We start from the raw sequence: 21,163 nt of genomic DNA on the forward strand, positions 1-21,163 counted from the left end.
ACTATTTTGGGGGGGGGGGGGGGGCTTTACATACATTTTTTTGCTAAACCAGACATTTTTAATTGTGATGATTAACCCTCTTATGCAAACATACACTCTGCCAAGTTGTCCTGTCAGTCAAAATCAGTCAATTGACTATTTTTAACAGTTCAGAGCTCCCAGCCTACATAAAGCAGGATTGACTGGCTGTGACTGTTTATGTAACTTGATGCAGTTTGCATTGACTAGGGAGGGTTATTTTTTTTTGACTGTGACTGTTCAGACAGCAGGAGGGTTGCTTGTTCGTATTCCATGCTTCTGTCCGTAAATGAGTGTAAATGATGAGTCAATTCCCCTTAACATAATCTTACAAAGTAAAGTTCCCCTCCCCCCTTTCCCCCGGTCCTTTAAGGGCAAACAAACTTGTAAAAATAAACTCAAGTTATTGGATCAAAGTTGCTTATTTTTTTTATCAAATGCCAATATTTATTGGTAGGCAACAGGCCTATGTACATGTACTGTTCCTTATGTACAATATTGACATAAAATATAACTTGTATATAATAAAAATGGGAAGATGGTGTTAAAGTTTGACTTAATAAAATGCCGTGAATCCTGGGTAAAAAATGGTGGTAAATGGTTATTGATTGAACTGTACAAAACCAAAGTCTGCAACTGCTACAATACACGAACCATAAGGCATACCCTTTATAATAACCAGTCCAATCCTTTGGTCCTATTCATGCATCAATGAATGGCGCTCAAAATCATCACCAGTTTTAATAATAGGAGAACATGGTTGTTTTCGGAGACAGTTTTGTCCTTCAAAAACTGGACTTTCCAAGTCACTGCAAGTACATGTAGCTCCATATTAGAGAAACTTTGGAAATGCTTAAATATAGCAAATATATAACAACTATAGCTTTTTGCCAATTTGCTTGAATGGTTTGACAAGTCGGCAACGCTTCTAGGCAAATTGAACTGATGTGGTTGCAAAACTTTTGCTGCATATTGGATAAATGACCTCTGTGCGTTGTGGACGGCACCTGCTTAGTACCCAATCACAGTGCACTATTGAAACTGTAGGCCAGTCTCATCACAGCACACACATTTTGAAGGATGCTTTAACCACAGCCTGTACCAGCATAGACTCTGTGCACATGTACCCCCTCAACGGTGACAAAGGGAGAGTTGGGGGGGGGGGACCACTGGGAGGGACATTCCAATGCATTACCGGCGGAGCCTGACACGTAAAAGATGCTATGGCTTTGTACACCTTTAGAATATAATAAGTTGTGGGTATTTTGCGCGATACGCGCGTGAAACCAGTACGCACACCCAGTGTATTCCTCCAACTAGGGCTTTAGAACGTGGTCACAAAGAATCATCTACTGTCTGTGCATGAGCCCATAATTTGTTGGTCCTGGCTATGAGCTGAAATCATGGATGTGTTGTCAATAAACAGGCAGGCGTGCAACTTTTCCTCGGATCCGCTGATTTTGTCGTTTTTACGTCTCATGAATGCCAAATTGAATAAAAAACTGTACAAAGTCTTGTGTCGTTTGGAATTTCCTCGTTTTTTTCTAAATTCCCAGTTGCATGCCTGAACAAGGGCGGATCCAGGGGGGGGGGGCCAAAGGGGGCCATGGCCCCCCCCCCAAAACGAAACCAATTTTTTATTTTTTTTTATGTGACATCGCAATAAAGGCAGGCAATGAGTACACCACCATCTTTTCCTCAAAAAAAAATTGGTTAAAGTGGTCAGAAATTGCCTCAGATTGCACCACAGAGCATCTAGAATCCAAAAAAATTTCGGGACCCTTAAGCGGGCCCCGAACCCCACGCCGTAATTTTTTTGACCCACTTTTTGGGGGGACCAAATTTTTTTTGGCCCCCCCCAAAATTGTGTTCTGGATCCGCCCTTGTGCCTGAAACAGGGCTTCCATGTTGATGTAATTACTTAACCTCATCAACATTATCATGAAGAGACAGTCAGGTTAGCTAGCGCAGCAGCACTTTCCTCGCCTTCCATCTCAGTGACCCATGCAGGTTCGAGTCCTTCACAGGACAACTCTTAGATTGGGCTTACAGTCCCTAACTGATTCCATGGTTTTCCTGGAACATTTCATCATCTTTTCCCTGCAGGTTTCTTCAAGCTTCCAAGCTAAAAAGCCTGTGCACTTTAGAAGAATCCTCAGAAAGAATTTAACTACTTGAAAAATATGCATGATTCTCAATATGCATAGCTCTCTCGTCACTGTGTGTTCAGTCGTCTCCAGCCCCAAAGCCAGCACCACCTAGTTCTACATCCCCATCGTCTTCATCAGCGTCTCTTGGTATCCTCACGTCTTGATCTTCATCGTACTGCAACGCGGTATCTACGCTGATCAGCAGGTTGCTCATTGATTCCTCGTCAGTTGGGTCCAGGGGGATGAAACGCACCAAGCTGTAATCCTCAATCTGTTACAAAATAATGGGGGCCAAATATCAAAATTGTTTCTTTCATTATGGTATTCTAACCTTCGGCATATTAGCATAGCTTTATCCAACTGACCCGATGAAGTTTTAGCTCTGTGAATGCTGTATATTCTGAGAAAAACAATATTCTAGGATCTCGGTTTCAATTCAAAAGTTGCCGAGTAATGCTTTGAATTGCGCCCAAAATCAGCATCCGGAGCACGTTCTCATTCAGCTGATTGCAGCTACGCGATGTCACGCACGAACTGATGAATAACAGCAACCGTGTGCATCATGTCAAAGCATGCATGCACCCATTCACAGATTCGATGAATTACAAACCAACTACATGTACTAATGGACATTTCCAAAGATGTGTCACTTGACGCATCTTTGGAAATGACCTTTTATTATTTTCTTCAAAATTACAGCATACCAGAAAGAATAATTTCACAGGAAATTTAGTGCCATTACTATCTTTAAAAGCAAGTAAGCATTTCAACAATAATGTCGTCAGTTACTTTTTGGATAGCTGCAAATGATCTACTCTACCTTTAAATTCGGTGTCTAGTGTCTACTCACACATATCACTGAGGAACAAAGACCTGCACACAATGAGGGCGCTCTACGCAAGTGGTTTATGTCATCAATATTACTTTCCAGGAATCGATCATTTCATTGCATGCAATTCTGTTATCTTTGTATAAAAACCAACTAAAAAGTAGGCAAGTGCATGTACAATAGTTCATTTTAAATTGGATTATTTCTGATCATATTCATTTTTTAACTACATGTATAATTTGTGCATGGTCGACCTAGCCCAATACACATTTTCGGTTCATACCTCAGCTTCCATTATGTGGTTGGGATTATCGACCAAAGCATTTAACCCATATGTCCCTGTACCTCCCCACACCGCCCTGCCTGATACTCCATATACTGTCCCTAACCCCCGAAGATTGTATGGATGTATGGATTCATCAAGTACATACAGGGTGAGTCAAAAAAAGTGGAACCCAAACCCCAAAAAATATATTTCATATTTAAAAAAAATATGTAGCACCAAAAATAATAATGACTGGAAAGCCAATTTCATAAGCTACTTTTAGATGAAAAAAATACTGAAATCGCTCAATCCGTTCAAAGAATATCACCATTTAAACGCAACGACCCTAAAACCTTTCTCGTCCAAAAAAGCAGTTTATTGTGTGTTTTGACTGTTTGGAACAACAAAGAAAATGACTCAGAATACTTGTTTCAACAACTGTCACCACCTGTTGTGCACAATACCTTTATTAACAACCCCGGTTAGGCAAACAATATGATTTATAAAATCTACTTTTTTTAAAAGACTTTGTTGAACTTGTTTAACGTTTAAACTGAGATTTTATCGCTGGAGATGTTTAAAGACAATTGTGACGACGATTCTTGAAATCGCATTTTTTTGGACGAGACAGGTTTTAGGGTCATTGTGTTTAAGTGGTGATTTTTTTGAACGGATTAACCAATATCAGTATTTTTTTCATCTAAAAGTAGCTTATGAAATTGGCTTTCCAGTCATTATTATGTTTGGTGCTACATATTTTTTTAAACATGAAATATAATTTTTGGGGTTTGGGTTCCGCTTTTTTTTACTCGCCCTGTACAACGTTGTACAATGTAGGACAAGTGTAAAAGGGTAATAACTGGCATATGGCTACAAAGTTGCTTCTAAAGTGCACCAAAACAAATGAGGAGGGGTTGTTTCATTAAAAGAAACCCCAGGAATCTGGGTATCGCTTACCAGGTTTGCCAAGGCTGCGTTCAACTTCTGGAACTTGGGCGAGAGATGCTGTGATTCTGCCAGCAAAAGTTGTGGATCTGGGTCCAAAAATCTGCGACAAATAAATCAAGGTATTCAACCAAAAACATAGGTTGGTTTGGGATGTAAGGAAGTGAAAATCTTTTCAGAAAGTTTACTGACGTTCAATCTAGGCAGAATTGTTCTGCCCCAATGGTATTGGATTAATAAAAGCAGCTAGTTGATTCTGAAAAGTTGATTTTGTAAAAAACAATCGGCACATCTGTGGTTCCTGTGATTGTATTAATTTAACCCTAACTCCTTAGGGTGATTTACTAGGAACCTTCCTCATCCTTGCAAATCCCAACACCTAGTAAACTGTGCACATAAACAGTTGGACTCTGTTTATTTGTGGTATGCCTAATCCCACATAAAGAACAGTCAGTTTACTAGTGCAGTACTCATCCTAACAGATTCCAACAAACCCTGGTGTTGGAGTTTGGCTGGATGGGGATCGTTAGGGTTAATGAATCAAATTATCTTTGGGAATATGAGGCAAAATTTGATCATCCAGCTAACAGACTGCATTGCTGTTAATACAGGGTTTCATCACTAAAGCAAATATGTATGCCTGTTCATATAGCAATTAAGTTGTGAAAACTAGTCTTCGTCCAAGACTGGATCTAGTTGATAACGCCCTCTACTGCCCAGGCGGTTTGGCTGCACTTGCCATGGACCGGCTCTATTAGGCAGTCACAATTCAGTCTTGAGCAAAGACTATGTGAAAACCTACTTCTCAATATCTGTCTTCGCCTTCTTGCCAAGTAAGTCCATCTTAGACATGACATTGATGTGAGGAACTTCAAGATTGACCATGGTGGAAAGAGCCGTCATTATACCTGTGTGAAAGGGAACAAAACTCAAGATTATTTTAACAAATCAATTACATAACCAACACGACTGATGAAATATGAACTAAGAGGCTGATTGAAAGACAGTCAAGATCAGTTAGATATGACAAATGTGACTGATGTTGTAGTTTTAAATCATTTACCATTACCATTTTTTAGGGGTTGATGGGTGTGGGGAGGGGGGTGGGGCGGGGGTTTGGTTTGGTGGGTGAGGGGGGGGGGGTGGGTAGTTTTGTTTGGAGTGGGGAGGGGGGCTGGTGTGGGATGGGGGGGGGGGGAGTGGGGTGAGAGTTGTACCTTATTTTAACCCAAACCCTCAAGGGATATAATTGGCTAGACATTCTGCCCAATGCAACTACAGGGAAAAGCCTGCCAAATTTTACAAATCTAGCAGGTCAACAAATTTAAAGACATGACTACAAACTGTGACAAGACACATCAATGGCATTGTTCAATGGGACTAGCTCTTATCGTCTCAGAATCGACAGTTTATGCACTGGTGTTGATAGCCAAATGCAGCAGGGTCCCACAGATGTTACATCCGTGGCACTGTGTGCAGCATCTTACACGGTAACAGGCTGAATATTGAAATTACCAGAGAAGAACTTGCTTGTGTCGACTATGAACTGGGAGTCCACCAGAAACAAGGCACAGATTCTGAAGTCCCAACTCTGCAGGGTTTCAACCAACTGCTTCATGACTGGGATGTGGGTGTACAACTCTATTTGACCTGAGGAGAAGTTACTTGTAATGGATCACAACTACGTCACAAAGCAATCACAAGTCCATCACAACTCCGTCACAAGTCCGTCACAAGTCAATCACTAGTCTATCGCAAGTTAATCACAAGTCAATCACAAGTCCACAAGTCCATCACAAGTCCATCACAAGTCCATCACAAGTCCGTCACAAGTCCATCACAAGTCCATCACAAGTACATCACAAGTCAATCGCAAGTCCATCACAATTCAATCACAAGTCTATCACAAGTCAATCACAAGTCCATCACAAGTCAATCACAAGTCCATCACAAGTCCGTCACAAGTCAATCACAAGTCCATCACAAGTACATCACAAGTCAATCGCAAGTCAATCACAAGTCAATCACAAGTCAATCACAAGTCCATCACAAGTCAATCGCAAGTCCATCACAAGTCAATCTTGTGATTGACTTAGGACTGGATGCCTTATGATTGACTTATGATCCATTGCAACTATCTCATATACAACTCTGGTTACAAGGTACAAAGACAATTCAAACGTTGTCATTTTGTGACATTATCATTTTTTAATACTTTCAAAAACAAACTCCTGTTTTGAACTGCTTTTTATAAGATCAACCAGATTTCAAACGATCAAGTAATTTTCTACAATATAAATGAATTATGCCCACGAATACCAAAAGTGGGTCCAGGAAGCTTGTCTGTAAATCAAAATTAGCTCACAACGATCTCAGTTTTCCTTACTACACACTTGTGCTTTTCGGTTTATAAATAAACAGTAGGAAGAGAACTATGTTAGAGGTAAAGTAAAAACATAACAAATTTGAAAAACGATTTCCTACCTGGGCAATCAAAAATGAGGTAATCATCCTCAACGTCTCCCAGCTGCTCCTTCAGCCAATCAAAATTTTGCCCAAAGTACCTGTGAGAGATCACAAAAATACATGTACCTCAATAGAAGGAACACAGCTATACCACCAAACATTTGGGTTCCAACTTTTATGTACAATATACAGCAGAAAATCGCAATAATGACCAATGGCTATACCAATACTGGACCCTACTTTATAAAAATGTCGAAACAAATAATGTTCCGAGTCTGACTGAGTAAGGGAAGATGCAAAAAATATTTTCCCCCTTTTTTCAGGAGGTTGTTGAATCTGTGAAGTTAAGGGCGGTTGCAGCATAATTTGAGTTTTATATGACCGTTAGGTCCCCCCAAAAAGTCTCTGGTTTCTGGTATGGAGCTTGCCCCAAAAATGGTGCGGCGACGCGGCCTTTTTTTTTTTTACCTGTTTTTTTTTGCTTCAAATGTCGGCTGATGACTGCAAATGGTGCCCGACTAAACTTAGTGCAAATATATGGGAGTCCAGAGAGGCCACATAAAGCTTATTCTCGATCATAACCCCATCTAAAAACACGTTAAAACTGTGCAGCAGCAGGATTCCAGTCAAACCAGTGAGTTTGGCGGTTTTGAGACATCATATTTTATTGAAAAAAAAACTTTTTCATTTTGCCGACGCGCATGGCTACGGCGACGCGCGCGCATACCAGAAACCGGAGACTTTTTTTTTTTGCCTTACACAAGTTGGAGCTCAGCTATTTGGTAGGAAGATGGGAAGGTCTTCACTAGTACATCCATCTTATGAATAGTTTTGGGTTGTGGCACCGGCTGCCATATCAGATTCGAACAACTGACCCAGGCAAACTCTGTGGTCATGTTAGTCGAGTGGTAAGACATCTGCACTAGTATGAAAGGGACACTGCATCCTGGAACAGCCCAATTGGGCTACAAAACGCGCTTTGAACGAGATGATGTTAATCGGAAAGAACATTTAAAAGTAGGATATAAACATCCACACAACTATCCTTTCAAAACTGGGTGTTTTTGTTTTATTCTTGTGTTATGCGTGCAATATCGACTTCCGGGGTCCACGTTTGCGACCCCAAAAAGTCGGGCTGTTCGTGCTAGTTGTGATCCCAGCCATAAAATCTTTGCCTTTTGCGGACGTGTAAGAAACCACATTTTGTGCATTGGTGCTGTGTGTAATTTTATGTGACATTCACAACGTGTATCGTCAAACAACATGTTTTGTATGTCTTTTAAATAAGAATTAATAAATACCTAAGACAGTTTACGCATTGCTATTGGTTGAGAGCCCGTCACGTGGCCGGTCTTAAACGGATGATAAAGACATGGCTAGCTGGTCTTAAACACTTTTCCAGTGTCACATAAAATGTGGACTCCTAAAAATCCAGTGCCTCTTACCGTTTCATTGGTTGAACGTTCACAATCCTCACGTAGGCATGCGCAACACTACCAGTGAGTCAGAATTTTATAGTTCTAAATTCAAACGCAACGCCCCAGGTGCGTTCTGCGCGACATCGCGCAGAACGTGCTACGCGCGCGTCAATCTCCATAAAAGGGTTGTTTACTTCTTACTCGCCAGCTGAACACTCCATTATTTTGCTAGAGGGATGTTTCAAAAAGCTGGAGTGAACTTGTTGATCAAAATCGGGATTTTTTGAACGAATTCCTTGATTTTTTTTACCGAAAAGGTATTTATGAATGGGAATAAATATGTGCTCGGTCGGTATTAATCACTCTGTTTAAGACTGCTTAGAGTCAGGGTGCTGATAATTACCCTCGCCTCCGGGTCGGGTAATTATCAGCACCCAGACTCTAAGCAGTCTTAAACAGAGTGATTAAAACCTCTCGAGCACACATTTATTCCCTTATTAATATGAGACTTTTAAAACTTACTCCATGCAGAAGACCAGGCCACCGTTTGGTCCAAACCTCAACTCCTCATCAGCCATCACATCATCAACTTCAATCAATTCCTTAATATCTGGTGCATCCAAATCAAATAGCAAAGCGGACAAGAATATATAAGAATTAGAACAATTACATTGTCTTGCTTTGTGATACTTGTCAAACCAGTAGTTCAGTTAAAATAATCAGTTTCCTTTGCCAGAGTTGCTGACTCGAGTCATGTGACTTGGACTCGAGTCGGACTCGAGTCGCTATTTTTGTGACTTGTGACTTGACTTGTAAACACCAGCTTTGACTTGTGACTTGACTTGGACTTGCAAACAATGACTTGTGACTTGACTTGGACTTGCAAAAAATGACTTGTTACCAACCCAAGTCCGACGCTACTCGATTTTTTTAAATTGAAGTCGCCCATCACAAGGCCCAAAAGGCCACTCAAGGTGTTTATAAATGCAGTTTATAGATGCAGCGAGAAAGTTTCATTCCAAAAAATAGACCTCAGTGACTGAATCCAGTAAAATGAATAGTTCCCACTAGTTTCAAAAGTTTTCAATAAGACTGTCACAACAAACTACAGTTTTCAATGACCAAGTCTCTTGCTTAATGTAATGGTTGAACAAACTTTGAAAGGAACCTTTCATGAAAAGAAAGCATGCCTTTGTCAATTGCTTGTAAAATACTGGACAGCTTAACCCATTGGTAGGCGTTTAATATACATGAAAATTGAACAATAAAGTGTTAGTATACTACATGTAATCGAGTGAGTGAAGTCTTTTTTTTCATGTCATCTCAACATTTATTTCTACAATGTAAAATACATTTATTAAAGTATACAAAGGGCTAATATCCGACGGATATGTGATAAACTACAAGAATAGTAATTGCAACACATTGGAAAAAGGGAAATTAAGGATGCATGTTCAAAATAACTCATATAAAGTTAACGCCAGGTTCTTTTTAAAGCTGAACAAAATAATGTGCAACTTGACGTGTTCTTGGACAAAGATACTTGTGACTTGACTTGTGTTTAGACCAAACATGCCAAATGACTTGTGACTTGACTTGTGACTGGACCTAATGACTTGTGACTTGACTTGTGACTGGACCTAATGACTTGTGACTTGACTTGGACTTGCAAACAATGACTTGTGACTTGACTTGGACTTGCAAAAAATGACTTGCTGCCTCCTCTGTCCTTTGCAGGCCTGTCTGGTTTAGTAATCTAACTCCCCAGACATTTTTGCTAGGATGCAACCTCAATCTTGCAAATCCTCCAACTGCCTCCATGTAAAAATAGCATACAGCCCGATACACCCAAAATGCTCCTGTTATTTCTTGAATGTGGTCCATGGAGGGTGAGCAGAGTGGAGGATTTCAAGTACATGTATAATGTAGACCTGAATTTATGCATGGCTGAGCATAAACAACACAAGGTCTGGCCCAAGACCTTGACACAGTGCATCCTCATATTAATCAGCCACACGCCTTTGCTTTGTAGCCTCAATCCTGCAAAATCCTCCATTTTGCAAAGAAGATTTTGGAAGATTTGGGAAGGTTAGGGTTGTTTTTGTATGTTGTGCTGTCCATCATGTTACATGTACATGTACTTTAATCCAATTTGTTTTTACCTGCAACTGGCTCATAGTCAAAATATTCAGCGGCAGGGTCGAGATTGACAACGTGTGCTGCGCGATGGATGTTCTCACAGTGTCTCAGCATGTTGCTGCAATAAGTGGACTGGAAAATAAGGGGAAAAACCACTCATTTCACCAAAAACAAATACCATTATAATTGCTATGAGCCAAGAAAAAGAAGTATGAACTGCATGTCCGTTTACAAGTTTTCACCATTACATTTTGAGTCAAGACAAATGTGTCCAATTCTGGTTTTTAGTCTTTGAAAAGGCATTGTCACTTTTGCGAAACTGCAAATCTGAATTCTCCACTCTTCAGTTGAAGATGGGGGTTGGGGTGGGGTGGGGGAGGGGAGAGAGACTGCACAGTCAAGATAAAAAAAAAGAAAGCTGCAAGGAAGAAGCCCACTTTATACACTTCTTGCTTAAAGGGAATATACATCATTTGCTTTTGCTGTAATTTTCAGAAATGGATGGAATTGGGAGGTTGGAAATATATAGCAAATATAGTTACACTGACTTTTTGAGGTTTTGGGTTCGAAAATGCTATAAAAACCAAGAAAAACGATCATTTTCCTGTAGTCTGGTTCCCTGACTCCATATAAGAAGGAAAAAGAGCAGTTTACATACATTGGGGAATTGTAAGGTCAGGGAACCAGTCTAGCTGGCTCGTACCCGTTCATAGGTTTGTAATCGATTGCAAACAAGTGCGATGGTCAATTGGGGCCGGTATTTGAAAAAAAGCCAGTTGTTTCCAACGCTGATCGGCCGATCAGCGTTGGAAATTGATACAAAAATACCACTTTTCTTGAAAATGACAGTATACCAGGTGCCATGATTTTACAGGATGCTTTACACTGTCATTCACTAACAGTCCAGCAAGGTATTTCAAAATGATTTGGTAGTTTTATTTTTTGATGTTTGCAAATGTTGTATTTTCCCTTTAAACAACAATTGTGCTACTCATTTTTTTTTTGGGGGGGGGGGGGAGTAATTTTATTAAGGCGGTGGATAATTGCCAGTGAAAGTTTTCTTTTGGTAAACATTATTTCCATGGATGCTTTCTTCGATTGGCTAATAAATACCAGTCATGCTGGCCTTCTTTTAGTAAACATTAGTTTGCCGGTGGTCATGTTTGATTCCTGAGGCAAATTAGTTTTTACTTAAAGAAAACTGGTGTCGGCCAAATATCTAGTGCAATTTTTTTAATACTTTACTTTTTCTTGGTTCAGTAAACTGCTGTTTTATAATCCTACCGTACCTTTCCACTGCCAGCTGGGCCAATAACCAACTGTGCATAGCGTGGCATCTTGTTTTCTTTAATAGGCACTGATCAAAGTACCAAATGTGAGGTGCAAATCTGTAAGAAAAAAGATATTGAAATCAAGTATGAAACTTCTCAAAAAAGAATTTAATTTCAAACAAATAACTAACACGATGGCGGCTATCGTTTCGGGCAGTCAACTCTCTGTTTCCCTGACCTGACAATATTCAACATCAGGACCTTTGATCCTTGGAACCGGACTATCTGTCGTCCAAAGACACGGATTGCTAAGAAAACAGTTTAAATCTAACGTTATTTCAATAAAAAGTAGGATTTGATTATAAACATAAAGGTAAAACAAATTAAAAGAACAAAACTAAAGAACATGTACAGGTACAGGTGTAGTGCAGATTCCATCCCCGGACCTTCAACATTGTTCAACAAGGTAGTCGAACGTTTAAGGGTTTTTGCAATGCCTGAACGATAGTAATTGAAAATCGCCCTAGGACTGCTGTATTAACGATAGCCACTACGAATAAATACATGTAGGTAGGCCTATCACAATTAAGAATAACAAGATTCATCACGTGAAGCCTTACGTTTGTCCGAAAATTTGGGACTCTCATACTACATCAAAAGGAAAGGATGGGTCCCCAAGAGTAAGACCAGTAAATCCTGACCCTAACCACTAAACCACTTTTTTAAAGAATGGTTTGGCAGTTCAAGTTAGAGCCAGGCCTAGGCTTAGCCTGTATACAATGTATTTATGGCTCTCTTGGGAGTGAGTCTTGGATTTAAAAAACCCCAAATAAGGCCAAGTAAAAAAAAAACCATGTTTCTCGTCCAGGTTTTTGAAAAAAAGGAGGAAGCGGGGCATTTTATTTTTTATTTTTTATTTGTTTCAACTGTTCAAGATGGCCGTCATTTAAAAATGTCCTGCAACCGTTGGTGTTTCCACTGTTCAAAGACACTTTTAAAATGAAAGATAAGTTGGACAAGAGAACTGAACATATTTACAGTGTCATCTAGACTTGTATTGGTCTACAATTTATTTTCCGATAAATTTGTGGACTTTTCCGGTGTTTTTTTACTGCATTTTTCAAAAATAAAACGCAGTGGCTATTGTTACGGCAGCCGTAACGCATTTCCCATTTTCTATCGTTGCGGTAGACTGCAACCTGGCAACTTTTATAAAAAAACATGACAAGAAAATATAAAATTAGAAGGAAAAAAGTGAATTTGAACTTTATGAAATTCGGACTTTATTTCCCTTTTAAAAAAAATCCTCCAAAGCCTCAGGTTAGAAAAGGAAAAAAATTCGAGTGCAAAACTGAGATTCGAACCCGCAACCTCGCGGTGCAAAATCCTACCCTCTATCGGCTGAGCTGGCGCACTGCTCGATAAAACGTGGAGAAACAAATAATTATATACCCGCGTGCGTATCAAAAAAATATCGTAGAGGGCGCTAAACAACGAGTGCCGTAACGATAGCCACTTCGAAAAAATAAAAAATAATAAAAAAATCCAGACCAGGCGGCCTCCAACAAGGAAGCGGGCGGCCTAAATTTAGACATGGTGAAATCCTATAGTTTATCACAGCATACGTTGAACATGTTTTAAACCTGCTTTACGACCTAGTATATATACCTGAAAAGTTCAAAGACCTGTGTGTGTGATGGAAACGGTGTACAACATCGTGCATGCCATGGGCGCAGCCATATTGGATTCGAGAGCAATTGCATTATGGGAATCTGTGATCACGTGGTACAAGGAAGTGGTGTGGTTCACTTCCGCCTTGTATTTTGTAGGCGGTGTGTACGTGTGGAGTCAGTGTTGCTGTGTAGTTCGTTTGCACTGTTTCTTTGGTGTTGTTGGATGAGGAAGCAATCAACTAAATAATTCAAAATGCCGGTGAGATTATTTGATGAATTTAAAATTAAAGATAAAATATGTTGTGCGAATATCTTCTGTCATCTGCTGTCCAATTTGAGATCAGAATTTATGTGCCCCAAAAAACTTTGTGTTGATCATGGGGCCTCCACCATCTGACCAGTATTTTATACACACTACACTGAGTGAGATTCTCAGTGAGAACAGTCGTGTCAGTACATCATGTACAAACATGACAAATACATGTATATCATTACATTGAGAAATTCAGATTTGTGCAGTGACCAGTAAAATGTTTGTGAAGCCTGGCATTTATGAACATATAGGCCTATTACTATTTTTAATTGTTCATAGATTTTTGGGGATATATATATTTTTTTGGGGGGGGGGGGGCCGGGGGGGGGTGCCTTTGACAAAGATCCTGCTAGGATAAAAATGTTAGGCCGTCCAATTTTGTTTGAGTTGTTTTACTTTATGGCTGGATCTTGTCCCCCAAAATGTTTGTAAATAAAGCCGAGTAAACAACTTTTATGTAGTTTAATTCTCGTGTCCCAAGAGCTACATGTACATGTGTATAACCCTTTCTTCATACATGTAGCTAGTTCTGTTGGAAACAAATAGAAAGTCACAATATTGATGTGCGAATGTATTAATTATTCATAGGGAAGAAAAGTACTTTTGAAAATTTTCTAAATATTTCAGCATGTTCAGAACTGAAAATTTACTTATTTTCTCCATATTTACGTACAATGACTGCGTTCTATCCAAAATAATGTGTTATAGCCCAGTGTTATTTGAGAAGGAGTAACATTTAAAGTTTTGTTTAAAAATAATATTTACAGTATATATGTTAATATGACTGCATACACTAAGAACGTATTGGGTTAACATTTCATCATGGTGCTTTAAAGATATCCCATGCTCTTCCATTCAACAACAAAAATTCTCCTAATGAATTTTCAATTTGATGTTTTGTTTTAAATGAAAAAACTACTTTATTCCGATTTTGGACACCTGCAATCCTCTAAAAAAAGGAATTTCCTTTTGTGCCAAAATGAATCCGACCTGCGATAGCCGAATTATTGTCTGGTAGCCAATAATTGGATTTTTATGAAGAACTGATTCAATAACTAAACTTTGGTGGATTTTTTTTTAAGTTAATGTTTCATTCAAAAGCAAATGACTTATACTAGAAAACTAGCAATTGAACAAACAAAAAAAGCAAATCTTTTTTCGAGGTGAAACTCAAAAATAGCATGGGGAACGCATCTTTGACTTAGTAGTTACTGCATCACCCCACACCGTCGTTTACTCCCTGTACTGCCCCAAACTGCCCATGAATTCATCAGGGAATAAATACATGTACAGTGTCAAACAATGCAGCACAGACCTGTTCTAATTTGTTAATTGATCTTGCCTGATTTTGCAGTCAAAATTTAAGTTGGATCAGTGAGTTAGTAAATTACATATATTACAATTTGAATTAAATTTCCACCACATCTTATTCATTACAGGCTTATCATTCGTCGTTGAGTGCCCCCACTAAATTGGGCAACATGGCACTTCTTCCAATCAACACAAAGTTCAAAGGACCAAGCCCCCCTGGTAAGCTTGATAGTGCTGAATGGGTTCAGTTATTTGAAATGAGAAATGACCATCTTGAGCGGGATACAAAAAAAGAAACGCAAACATTAAAATATGCCATTGTTCAATTAGGCCACAAAAAAAAAGGCTCCAGTTTCTGGTATGCGCGCGCGTCGCCGTAGCCATGCACGTCGGCAAAATGAATTTTTTTTTTTTTTCAATAAAAGCTGATGTCTCAAAACTGCCAAACTCACTGGTTTGACTGGAATCCTGCTGCTGCACAGTTTTAACGTGTTTTTAGATGGGGTTATGATCGAGAATAAGCTTTATGTGGCCTCTCTGGACTCCCATATATTTGCACTAAGTTTGGTCGGGCACCACTTGCAGTCATCAGCCGACATTTGAAGCAAAAACAAACAGGTAAAAAAAAAAAAAAGTCGCGTCGCCGCACCATACCAGAAACCGGAGACTTTTTTTTTTGGCCTTATGTTTTTAAGTTTATTTTCCATTTGTATAATATCTGAAGAGTGAATATTTTGTTTCTTTATTTTTGAAGGTGATGGTGGGCCCGATATTATTGACGAGGCACTGCAATACTTCAAGGCCAACGTCTTCTTCCGAACCTATGAAATTAAGGTTTGATTTTTTTCCTTCTTTGCTCTGGGGGAAGCAACCACATGGCCAAATTATTATCAATCATTTGTGTCAATTAATTGTTTCAAACACCAAGAATTCTTAACCTCTGAATTAGTGATTGTACTCTAGTTACTTAAAGGAAATATACAACATTTGCTTTTGCTGTATTTTCAGAAATTGATGGATTTGGGGGTTAATATTTTATTGCAACCATTGTTACGTTGACTTGTTTGACGTTTTGTGTTCGTATATGCTTGAAAATCAAGAAAAACAATCATGTTCTTGTAGTCTGGTTCCCTGACCCCACTTAAGATGAAACGGAGCAATTTGTAGATGTCGGGGAATTGCAAGGTCAGGGAACCAGTCTATATGTAGCTTGTTCCCATTGATAGGTGTGTAATCAATTGCAAACAAAATACGGACTAACTAATTATGGTAAATTGGGGGCAGTATTTGCAAAAAAACCCAGTTTTTTTCCAATGCTGGTTGGCCGACCAGCGTTGGAAAATGATATAAATATACCACTTTTCTTGAAAATGTCAACACGCCAGGTGCCACGATTTTACAGGATGCTTTAGACTGTCATTCACTAACAGTCCAGTAAGGTATTTCATAATAATTTAGTACACATGTAGATGTTTGCAAATGTTGTATATTCCCTTTAATAGGATATTCGCGTTGAAGTGATAGGCCCTAATGTTAATCTTTTTTTGTTACTTCCAAGATGTTGGATGACAAATCAAAAAACCCACGTCACAAAGAGAAAGAGTGTTTTTTTTTAACATACTTAAAATTGACAGGCATAGTCACGTTGATTCAGAGGTAGAAAACATAATTCTAGAACAAGTTGAGTGTTTCCTGTTCCAATGTGACGTCCGTCTGCCTATCATTTGTAAATGTTTGAAAAATTCATTTTTGAAAATCAGTGGAAAAGTTGGAGGTGAGCCTGCCACAGTGTTATGCCTGAGATTTTCAAGACACTATTAGCTCATGTTTGTAATTTTGGAAATCTTATTTGAGATGTATTTAGCATTTAGGGAGAGATATGGAATTCTGAAAAAAAATTCCAGGGGTCGTCTCACAGTCCTCTTCATATACTCATTTTGATGCAAGGAAAAAAAAAAAGATTGCCAGATTTTTTTGGAAAAAAAATGTGGCATCCTGACATCACTTTTTTTCATCATATATTATCTCAATGAAGGTCAGTCATTGCAAAACATGTTGAAAAGACCTGAATCTGGGACTGAGAAACATTTCCAATTTTGTTAGGAAATACTTAGAAAATTTTCTTGACTCTCCATAGACTTTGTACACAACCAAAGAAGTGGCCTTTAGATACTGCATTATTTTTCTTTTTTTTTAAATCAGAATTTCGTTATTCTTTCCAAAGTTGTGAGTTTTCATAAAATCATGGAAACATGTTTATCTGTTTTTGTGTGTGGTTTTTTTTATCAGAGTGAAGCAGACCGCGTTCTCATCTACATCACACTTTACATCACGGAGTGCCTCAAGAAACTGCAGAGGGTAACTTGTCTTTTCTCCTTGCATTGAAACCAAGACTGGAAGGTCAAACATTAACCCTAACCTTCCCAAATCCTCCCAAATCCTCTTTGCAAAATGGAGGCTTTTGCAGGATTGAGGCTATGTGGCAAAACTGTGTGGCTGAATTTGAAGAATGCACTGTGCGGTCAATTAGGCCGGGCCTTGTGTTGTTTATGCTCAGCCATGCATAAATTTGGGCCTAGATTATACTTGAAATCCTCCGCACTGCTCCAGGATGTCACTGGCTCTGCCTCAACATATTGACAGTGATTGCTAGAGGATTTTGCAAAACTGAGACAGTGGTCACTCCTCCAAAGACAACATTTAAGAAATAACGGAGGATTTTGGAGGATTGAGACTTTATGCAATTTTTACATGAAGGCAGTTGGACAAATTTGCATGATTGAGGTAACATCCTAGCAAAATCTAGGACCTACATGTAGCTAAAAAAAACCTAGCTAACCCTAACCCCCAAAAAGTTCATTTCAGGTTAAGTACCACATACTACGCAATACTACAAAAAGTATTGATGTAGGTACCAAATACCAGAAAATACTATGAGTACTGTGCCCACTTATATGATGAAGTACTGCATAGTACATTTTAATAATCATTTTGTATTTTGTAACTTAAGGTGAGGTCCAGGCTAGGCAATTCCAAATTAAAATTTTAAAAAGATGATTTATGTGTTCGAATATATAATGGAGAAATAGGTCAGTTTTGGGTATTTTTGATATAAATATTCTGAATTCAGAGGAATAATAAAACTGTCAACTCTCCGATTTCATTCCTTTAAAGGAATGATTGCATAGCCGTTATTTTTTGAATTTGTAAGGTGTTCAGTTTTTATTTTGTATTTCTTTATTCTAGTGCACATCTAAGGAAGCTGGCAAAAAGGACATGCACAGTCTGGCTATCGCAAACTTTGCCATTCCAGGCGAGCCAATGTTTCCACTGAACGCCATGTACCAAAAAGCTACAAGCAAGGCCGAAGCAGGTAAATGTAGTCCGGAGTTCCCTCAGTTTTGCCCAAGTCTTTCCCTAAATGGCAAAGCAAGACAAGGCAAACCCAAGTCAGTGTTTCCCCTGGCTAATGAACTGAGCGAGGTGGTAACAAGATGATTGAAACGAAATTTATGCAGTCTGCAAACTTAAAAGAATGCAGCACTCACAGAAATACGCGATGATTCCAAAAACACATCGAAACTGTGAGTTCATGATACATGGAGGTAAAGGAAAACGCTCATATATTACACAAAATGATCTTTTTTTCAATTGATATTTCCTTTATTGTAAATCTTCACAGCGAGGTGGTGATATTGGCAAAAATTGAGCGAGGTGGTCACTGAAAGTAGCGAGGTGGGCCGCCTCACGTTTGAATGGGCAGGGGAAACACTGACCCAAGTAAAGCCGGCCCAATTATGTCTAAGGGGTCAAGTTTGTCATCTCAGTCAAATAAATCGACCAAGGTGGGACGTAGATAGGTACAAACAGGCATGCAGCTCTTCCTCGGATCCGTTTCACCACCCTCCCCTGCGTAGCTGGCGAGGTGAAGCCTCGTCATAAATAATTGGAACATATACTCCCTTCATTCAACTCACTGTGGTTCCTGTCTGATTTGAGTAAGGGCTAGTGTGTTTTTATTCAACATATTTGCATGATTTTAAAAAATGTACATTTATTCAAGATCTTTTTTGGCTGGTTTTTTTTTTTTTTGTCTCATAGATTCCATGCGGTCATACCTGACCCAGATCCGACAGGAGACTGGTAAACGTCTAGTTGAGAAGGCCTTTGACCCCGCCACCGACAAGCCCAGCAAGTGGTGGATGTGCTTCGCCAAGAGGAAGTTTATGGAGAAGAGTCTATCTGCCCCTGGCCAATAAAGGTCACGCAAAGGTTAAAGGTCAAAAGGAGGTAAAGAGAGGTCATGCAGGTTGAGTGCAACCATCAAAACAATAATAATTTTAATAATTAGAATATTACACACAATTTTAATGAGGTATTTTGCTTTGGGTTAAATTATATTTTGTACGCGCAGCACAAAGACACTGTGGATGACCAGAAGATGGCGCTTGGAGACCACTTTCAAGAGCCACAATAATTTTCGTTGAAAATAATGTTTAAAATATTAAGTAATATGTATTTTGGTCAAAAATCACATATTTTTGGTCTGAAAAAAGAGTAGAGATCTGTTGTATCTGAGAGAGCGATATCAGTATAGAAAGAAATGCATCTTTTAGACGTTTCAGCCACTTCTCAGACCAGATTCTTGCAACCAGGTAGCCTATAAGCACAGACTCCTTATTAACTTGATAAATGCTACATACTGAATATATGGGCAGCAGTTTGTGAGTTCAACTACAATTATGGTCGAACAACATTTAGAGGTACTTCATACCACCAGGTTTAAGTACACCTAAAATGTAGAACTGATAATCTAGACCACCTTCTCTTAACTGAAAACTTGGTTTTGAGACAAATGGAGATGTTGGGTTTAAAACATGGGCACGTGTAGGGAGTGTGGCCTAGTGGTTGGGGTTCGTGACTCATGATCAGAGGGTCAGGGGTTCGAATCTAGCTGCTGGTCATGTGTTGTATCCTTGGGCAAGCCACTTCACCCCCACTTGCGTCTCTCCACCCAGGAGTATAAATAGGTACCGGCATTAGCTGGGGAGTAGCCTGCGATCGACTAGCATCCCATGCAGGGGGAATAGAAATATTCTGTCGTTTCATGCTACTGAAACCGGAGATAAACGCCGGCCTGATGGGCCACGTTGGCTTGTGACAGACTTTACTTACTTACTACACATGTAGTTGTTTTGCCGCCCTTTTTTTTAGGATGAGATATGAATTCAGTTTCTTTAACCTTATTATTTAATGTCAGTTTCATGCTTCCCAAGTACAAAATGCAGTTGATGATGAGAATTGTACATATTTACTCACTGGACACTTGTATGAAGACAAACACTTTCAATTTCCATTAAATTTTTTTTTTCGTTGCACATGTTCCACAGGATAAATGTCATAAATATTATTTCTGGATATCATAGCAGCATGCAAGCCTAATAAAGCTGATTCCAGAACGGTCCCAGTCATAAGTGCTGGTCCAGCAATGAAATATAAAAACAAGATGTAATATAACATTTTACTGCATTTCGTTGTCATCATTAAGCATTGTTGGACTGAAGAAAAGTTTTGAAGAAAGGTTAGAACCAGCGCTATTAATATCGAGAACAATTGCACTTGTAATTGCTTGGAATTTGTATCTTTTTACAAATGTAAGAGTTATTGACAATTCGATTTACCTAACACTTATTTAAAACAAAATTGTAGTAGGGAAATACACACGGATTAAGATGAATAAAACTGGTTATTTACCCTAAACTGTTATTTGTTTTCTCTTGTAAAAGTCTTTTATTTGAATGGAGTAAATGCAAGCAGCACTTCGTTTTTCATTCTATAAATACCTGGACTGAAGAGGGAATATTGCAAAGGACTAATTTCAGGCTTGTCTTAATTTAAATGATTTTTGTACCAACATTTATAATTGGCTAACCTCATTATTTCCAATAAAGTTTGACCTTAAATGGCAAAAAGGATTATCCTTGACTTTTTTTCCGGCAAGGGTTGAAGGGGTCAACCTAGTTAAAGCCACGTACTAGGTCAAGTGAAGACATGACTGCATCAAATACCCTGTGAAATTATTCCGCTTAAACTGGTATCCTTTGGAAGAAAACTAACATGGAAGGTGGTTTCAAAATGGGTGGCCGAAAGCACTTTTTACGTGCGCTTTATACTTGAACAAAGGAATCCAGTTACGAGACCCCAAAATGTGCACATGCTTAATTTCTCTGTTTGCTCGAAAACGCAGAGTATCCACTGAGCTTCAACATGTTAGCTGTTAGGCATTCTACTTATTAAGTTTTGAGCAATGCTTGTTGCTTCAAACGAAACAAATATTGCACATAAAGCAAAATGATACAGGGTGA

General features: G+C 39.0%; 2 protein-coding genes across 3 annotated transcripts; one reads left to right on the plus strand and one right to left on the minus strand.

The window, feature by feature from the left end:
* Nucleotides 1-1,907: 1,907 nt before the first annotated feature.
* On the minus strand, nucleotides 1,908-13,260 carry LOC119730410 (GPN-loop GTPase 3-like). Of its 2 annotated transcripts, none has more exons than XM_038203287.1 (9): nucleotides 13,187-13,260; nucleotides 11,520-11,618; nucleotides 10,254-10,362; nucleotides 8,614-8,701; nucleotides 6,692-6,771; nucleotides 5,723-5,857; nucleotides 5,010-5,115; nucleotides 4,220-4,310; nucleotides 1,908-2,439 (listed from the first exon to the last, which is right to left on the minus strand). In XM_038203287.1, exons 2-9 carry the CDS (start codon nucleotides 11,565-11,567, stop codon nucleotides 2,245-2,247), a joined length of 852 nt encoding a protein of 283 aa, XP_038059215.1. In that variant the 5' UTR covers nucleotides 11,568-11,618; nucleotides 13,187-13,260; the 3' UTR covers nucleotides 1,908-2,244. The 2 variants fall into 2 exon arrangements, with proteins under 2 accessions (XP_038059215.1, XP_038059214.1); XM_038203286.1 differs by having other exon boundaries at nucleotides 13,170-13,260.
* A 51-nt stretch (nucleotides 13,261-13,311) lies between these two features.
* Nucleotides 13,312-20,564, plus strand: LOC119730411 (actin-related protein 2/3 complex subunit 3-like). Its single transcript, XM_038203288.1, has 6 exons — nucleotides 13,312-13,433; nucleotides 14,927-15,017; nucleotides 15,553-15,632; nucleotides 17,088-17,156; nucleotides 18,045-18,171; nucleotides 18,900-20,564. Exons 1-6 carry the CDS (start codon nucleotides 13,428-13,430, stop codon nucleotides 19,055-19,057), a joined length of 531 nt encoding a protein of 176 aa, XP_038059216.1. The 5' UTR covers nucleotides 13,312-13,427; the 3' UTR covers nucleotides 19,058-20,564.
* Nucleotides 20,565-21,163: the final 599 nt, after the last annotated feature.

The sequence above is a fragment of the Patiria miniata genome, unplaced genomic scaffold (genome assembly GCF_015706575.1).
Source record: "Patiria miniata isolate m_02_andy unplaced genomic scaffold, ASM1570657v1 HiC_scaffold_22, whole genome shotgun sequence".
NCBI classification, from domain to species: Eukaryota; Metazoa; Echinodermata; class Asteroidea; order Valvatida; family Asterinidae; genus Patiria; species Patiria miniata.

Coding starts and splice junctions, on each gene's coding strand:
- LOC119730411 (XM_038203288.1), top strand. Junction 15,018..15,552: donor CAAAGGACCAAGCCCCCCTG/GTAAGCTTGATA, acceptor TTATTTTTGAAG/GTGATGGTGGGCCCGATATT. Junction 18,172..18,899: donor TACAAGCAAGGCCGAAGCAG/GTAAATGTAGTC, acceptor TTTGTCTCATAG/ATTCCATGCGGTCATACCTG.
- LOC119730410 (XM_038203287.1), bottom strand. CDS start 11,567: ATGCCACGCTATGCACAGTTGGTTATTGGCCCAGCTGGCAGTGGAAAG. Junction 5,858..6,691: donor CCTCATTTTTGATTGCCCAG/GTAGGAAATCGT, acceptor ACTTCTCCTCAG/GTCAAATAGAGTTGTACACC. Junction 2,440..4,219: donor ACGCAGCCTTGGCAAACCTG/GTAAGCGATACC, acceptor ATTTTGTAACAG/ATTGAGGATTACAGCTTGGT.